Raw genomic sequence first — 6461 nt, 5'->3', positions numbered from 1 at the left:
CCAATCCTTAATCAAGTCCTGAGGAAGGCCAACAACTGGAAGCTAGCACCAAACCAATTCACTTGTTTCCTTAGATTCCACGTTTTTCTTTTTTCCCCAGTATATTCCAATGGTTCAAAATTCAAAAGATATAAAATTATATTCAGTGACTTGACTCTCTCTCTCAGTTCCTCCCTTGAAAATTCCCAATGGTATTAACTTCTTGTTTATCCTCCCAGAAGATGTATTTTATGCATATATAAATATATGCACACACACACACAGAGCTCGGATTTGTTTTTAATGACTCCAACATTCTCTTTTATTTTATCTACAAATGATCCTAAGGCTGCAGAAGTATGAAAATGCCTTTCTTGAACTCTTTTTTTAATTCAAAAAATTTATTTATTTTTATCAACCTACATCATGCTTTGATATGTTGAACTCTAGCATGTGACAGGGATAAAAGCAGGCATAGGCTTATCTTGAAGCAGCTAATGGGTTTGTTGACTGTTAGAGGACTGTTTCAGCCCTTTGACTTTGATCATCTTCAAATTTTTTCCTGCCTCAGTGTTTTTTTATAGAGTTCGACTTGGCAGTAACAGAAATCTCTCAGGCTCTGAGAGGGACTCATAAATTGCAGTGAGATGGACATTAGAAAAGTTTTCATAAAAGAGCATCAATAAAGAGTCACATGTTCCGATTTCATTTATTTTATTTGCTATGTACAAAACTGACATCATGCTTATTACTCAGGAGGTGAAGATAATAATAATTCAGATTATACTGATTATGCTTTGTCTGTATTGGCACAGTTTATATAATACTTAAGGAAACAGAATCACCTGGAAGAAATTGCCTCATGTCAACATAGCTAAGAGTGTTCTGGGAAACTGGTAATTAAAGAAAATGGCTAAAACAAATTCCCCCAAACAGAATACAGTGTACTGCATAGCCAATTCAGGCTTGCTTCAGGTCTGCTAACTGCTCAAGAGAAGAGTGTGCTAGATTTTTATGAGGTTTAAAAAAACATATTAAAATAGTTTAATAGGCTACCTGTGAAAGAGCAATTGGGCAACCATTTAGCAGAAAGTCTTTAACATCCTCAGAATATAAGGAAACCAACACTGTGCACCTTCAATTTGCCACATTGCACACATCTGGATGGCATTTGGAGTAAACAGGGACTTCTGAGAAACTGGGATGTGGGATTTACCTTTGTGTTCCTGGAGTCAAAAGCAAAATTCACACATCCTTACCCACCCACACCTCTACTCCTGGCCCAGGAAAAAAGGCTGTCATTCTCATTCCCTTTGATAGGCTTGGCCACATTTGTTGCATCCTCTGCTCTACTTTGGACCAGGCCAGGTCCTCTGTCTCTGGCTGGAGGGGGAGCCGGCAAGGAGGAAACGGTTTGTCTAGGACCATATGCCATTAATGACCACCACCCCCAACCCAGCAGCTGGACTTCAAGCCTCCCTAAGCCATATGGGGCCCAGTCTTGCTCATTCTAGAGAGAGCTAAAGCTCACCCTGGGCTACTGGGTGGCACCTCATTTCAATTCTCTTGCCTGCCTAGACACAGTGGGCCTCCTTGAACAGTGAGGACTTGCCCTGTACAGACTTGAGCCATCCATGAATATTCGCATAGATAATTTCAGTGTGGAAACACTGGGTTCTGGTTGAAGCCAAATAATGTATGCTGACCTCTGTACATGAAGAAATGACTGATTAGCGATTAGGGAGAGCTTTTCGATCAAGACAGTGAGGAGAAAGCGAGCAGTGGTGGCCCATCAAATCTTTCTGAGGTAGCCATGAATAGTCACACAATCATCCAAATCAAACAGTAGCACCAGCTTGACGGAAACGGGACAGCAGATCTCAGCAGGGTGGGCTCATCTCTCTGGACCCGAGGGCTGGGATGACGAGTGTCCCGTAGTCTAGCCCAAATGAGACTCCAATGTACAACTTGACAGATAGGCAAAGGGGCTCAGGCCTTCCTTCTTCACACCATTCAGGTTTGTGAGGTGACTGTTGTGAGGGGCAGGGGAGGGCAAGGGGCAGAGTGGCAGGTGCCACCCTACAGGCTTTTCATACACACCTGGCAGCGACTGACTCGAGTGTGGAGCTGCCCAGCTTTCAGCGTTTCAGACACAGGCAACTCCCCAAACTGCTGCCTCTCCTCCACTGTGGTCAACCAGAAACTGTATTTGTTTGCAAAGTAGTGGCAGGTGCCTCGGGCACCACTGCACTCAATGAAAGGGGTGGCCCGAAAGTCCTCTAGGCAGGAGCCAGGTGAGACCAGGGACTGGCCTCCACCCTCGGCACCAGCGGCAGTGTGCTGAAACAGACAGGAGATTCGTGCGTGAGCTGTGCCTGCCACGGGTTGGTGTGGGGAGGGAGGGGTGCTCCGCTTCTACAGGAGGCATATGAGCTTCATTCCTAAGCCCTGGTTCTTTGTCTCAGCCCCCACTTCAAGCCAGCATACCAAGAGCTGTGTTTTAGGGGCAGGGGCTGCTTGTCCTCCCTGATAGCAGCTTTCAGGGCCAAGAGTGCCCCCCTCCAAGCTCCCTAGTGCCCCCCCTAACCCATTATGTGGGCAATGACTACATGTCAAGCAGTAATTCCCAAACTGCTACTGTCCCACTGGGTTCAGAGGTGTGTTAGGTACCCCCTTGCAAAATTTCCACCGACAAATGGATCTGAGAAAGGCTGAGTGAAGGAAAATTCAATAGGCTTCTGGACTGCAGTTCTCAGAGCCCTCTCTTAACCGTGCACTGTACTCTAAGAAGGGAAAGAGGGACAGTCCAAAACACTACTGAAGTTTTCCTTAATTTGTTGTATTTGGCCCAAATGTCCCGGCCCTCACCTCGGAGGGCTCCCTCAGAATTCAGTTTCAGGGCTACACATGAGCTGGTGGTCTTCAGTTACTATTCCCATAGACGGCAGCTTCAGTCTCTCCACACTCCTGCCTCTCTCCCTTCACTTTAGCTGGGCTATCATCTGGACCACAAGGAGATAGGGAAGAGGCCTAATACACAGCCGTGTCAGAAAGTGGCCAATGGGACAAATGCCCAAGTTGGCACACAGAGACTCCTTACTTTGCAGAACTTTGCAAAAGTGAGAGTCTCCATGGGACCTTTCAGGTGACCTTTCCTGACAACTGCAGCATCAAAATTTTCCTCATTTTGACCCTGAGAATCAAAAACTTTCTAAAACGCACAACACATTTTCCTGCTTTACTGAGTAGCAGACACTAGGTTATTTGAAACTTTGCAGATGAATCAGGCTCATCATTGTGAATGTCAGTTTTTGTGGGGGATGATTATGCAAGAGCCCCATACCAAGGGGTACAGCCCATAGAACTCTTGGGCCTCCTTTGAATGATTTTCTTCTTTTTAATAGGTATGTCTCATTGCTTCAGCATGCCTTGCTAGGCAGTCCAACTTCTCACCCTTACATATCTTCAGGAATAATATTCTAGTAGGTTAGAATTAATGTGTAAAGGAAGAGTAAAGAGATTCTGAATAAGGGCTAAGAGCCCTCCCATAAGCAGAGCACATGAGCTTTAGTACACAGCGTTTGTACCATTTCCTGTGGAAGCTCAGGGGCCTCTTCTTATTTCCTGGTCAGGGTGGTGGACAGGACAGAAGGACAGGTGAGGTGGTTCTGTATTACATTGGGATAAACTATCCAATGTCCAAAGACAGAGCATAACAAGGGAAAGTACCTTTCTCTGGGTAGGTACGCTAATGTTAGGGAGCCTGCAGCTTTGGTCGTTTTTTAAAGACACTCTCACCATCTCACCCTTGGCAATTCAACAGAGAAGCTCTGGCAAGGCAGAGTACTTCAATGGGTGCCACAGTGGTTTTCCCTGGGGGATGTCCTGACCCTAAACCTGACCTTTTATTTCCATCCCCAGGTATTCAGAGGATATTATGTAAGGGATGTGATGCCTCTTTGGGCCTGCAGATTATTCTTTTTCTTATCAAGACACACAGCATGGTGGCCGCTGCCTTCCCTCCGAAATGGAGAGACAGCAAAAATACCAGCAAGGACATATAAACACAGCATGCACTCATCAAAGCCTTTTGGGAGGAGATGGCCGAGGCCAGAGGGATCTGGGAGGGTGGACAGAAGAGGGGACAGTGCCATGGCTGGGCTGATTAGTGAGACTGTGTCCTGGCCCCGAGTGGTGACAGCCTCTCCCTCACTGTCCTCTCAGGTCATAGTGTGTTTTGCTCTTCCCTTGGGTGTGGCATAACTGAAGCAGGCATGGAGATGGCGGGGCACTGACCTGTGACTCACAGATATTCTAGCCCCTGAACCACTGGGTGCAAACTGCTGTCTTTCCCCTACACTCATAACTACCTGCCATTCATGCAGAACTGGGTTCTCCATTCTTTAGCCAAGCCCAGTCCAAGCATTTCTCTTCTTTTCAAACTCTATGCTTTCTACCTGGTGTCCCTTGAGCCTGGAAACCAGTCCGAGGGGCCCTTTGCCTCCAACTGGGGGAGGGGACAGTGCAGGACCTTACCATGAGGAAGGAGTACCCAATCCAGAGGCTGCGCCAGCCCAGGGGGCACTGCGGGATGGTGATGTCCTGGCTGTGCACAGCAATGGCTTGCGAGGGTGCCTCACACACAGAGCAGCGGCTGATGTACTGGGGAATCTGGGTCTGGCTGACGGGCATCATGGGGATAGGGGCAGTAGTGGAGAGCCAGTAGGATTTATCATTGCGCCTGGCATAGTGGCACACCTCGTTGATGTTGCAGTAGATGAAGGGCATGGTGCTGAAGCGGGGCAGACAGGAGCCAGCAAAGCCTGGAAGGAGAGAAAATGGGCAAGGGCAGGGAAGGTCTGGCTGAGGGGCTTTGACGAGACAGTGGTTTGGGTTTACATCCAACCACTTGCACCAGACTGAGGCAGCGCTCTCCTTCCAATCCTGTGACATTGTACACGCGCTGAAGTGTGTTGATCAAATTCTATTTTAAATGCACCAGGGAAATTTGATAACAAGAATCTTTTTATAAGCTGTATAATTCTGCCCTAATCTGCTTTGAAAGAAACAGCGCTTAATAGACTGAGTCTGCGTTTAAGATTTAGCACACCTGCAGACAACACAATTCATTCTCAGGTAATCATCACTGCCCTGCAGGTCATATTATTATTGTTACTACTACTAATTGCTAATATTTAATGGATGCTTAAATGCCAAATGTTGCTCTAAGCATTTTACATTGGGTGATTGATTCATGCGATCTTTCCACCAACCTGTGTGATAGGTACTAGAGTTAGCTTTGTTCCATTAAGGAGGAAGCCAAAGCCTAGAGAGGTTGAATAACTAATGCAGTGTACACAGCTAGTAAGTGATAGAGTCAGGATTTGAACCCAGATCCACCTGACTCCAGAGCTGATGCTTGTAACTCATTACACAACAGTGGACCTAGAAAGGGCTGGGAGAAGAGAGGGGTTGGCTGTTGGTGTTTGTGGGGACAAGTGACCAGGGCTGACTGTCAGAGCTGGTACCTACCCAGGTCCTGGTTATGGGCTTTCTCTTGCCCCTCCACGAACAGTAAGCTGTACCCCACCCATAGCTGGCTCATCCCGATGGGACACAGGGGCACCTGTTCCGACTGGCTGTGCTTTACCAACGTGTAGCCCACTCTCGCGCTCTGGCCAGGCATTCCAGGCATCCCGAAGGGGCCTTGCTGCCCTGGAGCTCCTGAGAGAGACAGAGCATAAAAGGTGAGTGTGGTGCAGCTAATGATAACATCAGCTACTCACATTGTGCCACGCATTGTGCAAGGCATGTTATACACATATGTTTTCTCACTCAATCCTCACGATGACCCTGGAAAATGGTATTACCACCCCAATTTTTAGATGAGGAAATTGAGGCTCGGATGTCCTACAGCTAGTAAGTGGTAGAGCTACAACTCTATCTCAGATGTATCCAGCTACAGAGGCCCCAGTTTTCAAAGCACATTGTTAGGCTTCCTTCCCATAGCCACCTGGCCTTGGGGTCTCTCTGAGTGGGGATTAGGGTATGGAGTGGGATACTTCTCAGGTCCAGCCTTGCAGGCCCTCATGGGAGATAACTATGTAGCTGCTGAATCAGAGGCATTAAAAGCAGAGTTAGGATTAGCAGGGTAAAATCTTGCCCTCCTCTCCTGCCCATGACAGATATGACAAATCAACTGCCACAGTTTCCCACCGAGCCTCTGAACTGTTCTCTAGTCAGGACAACTAATTTGTCATCCCCAATGTAAAGTGGGACATAAATAGAAGAGGTATACGGACAGCCACACCTTATCTCAAGTGTTGTTATTCCTTGAACATCCCCCTCCCGTGTGTGTCAGAATCCCTGGGTAGAAAAGGGAAGGCAGGCCGGGCGCGGTGGCTCACGCCTGTAATTTCAGCACTTTGGGAAGCCGAGGCGGGCGGATCATGAGTTCAGGAGATGGAGACCATCCTGGCTAA

The 6461-nt window shown here is 47.5% G+C and overlaps 1 protein-coding gene across 5 annotated transcripts in view; it reads right to left on the bottom strand.

Moving 5' to 3' along the window:
- Positions 1-669: 669 nt before the first annotated feature.
- The window catches only part of COL4A6 (collagen, type IV, alpha 6), a 287485-nt gene continuing 281693 nt past the window's right edge, over positions 670-6461 (bottom strand). For all 5 annotated transcript variants that reach the window (XM_011982419.1, XM_011982428.1, XM_011982437.1 and 2 more), the window contains 3 exons: positions 5512-5703; positions 4516-4802; positions 670-2319 (listed from right to left, as the gene is read on the bottom strand). In XM_011982419.1, coding sequence (XP_011837809.1) covers positions 2059-2319; positions 4516-4802; positions 5512-5703 — 740 coding nt within the window. In that variant the 3' untranslated portion in view covers positions 670-2058. The remainder of the gene's footprint in view (positions 2320-4515; positions 4803-5511; positions 5704-6461) is intronic.

Source organism: Mandrillus leucophaeus, unplaced genomic scaffold, assembly GCF_000951045.1.
Source record: "Mandrillus leucophaeus isolate KB7577 unplaced genomic scaffold, Mleu.le_1.0 Scaffold1055, whole genome shotgun sequence".
Lineage (NCBI taxonomy): Eukaryota > Metazoa > Chordata > Mammalia > Primates > Cercopithecidae > Mandrillus > Mandrillus leucophaeus.
The sequence above is the reverse complement of the archived record's forward strand: the minus strand, read 5'-3'. Positions and strand labels throughout refer to the sequence as shown.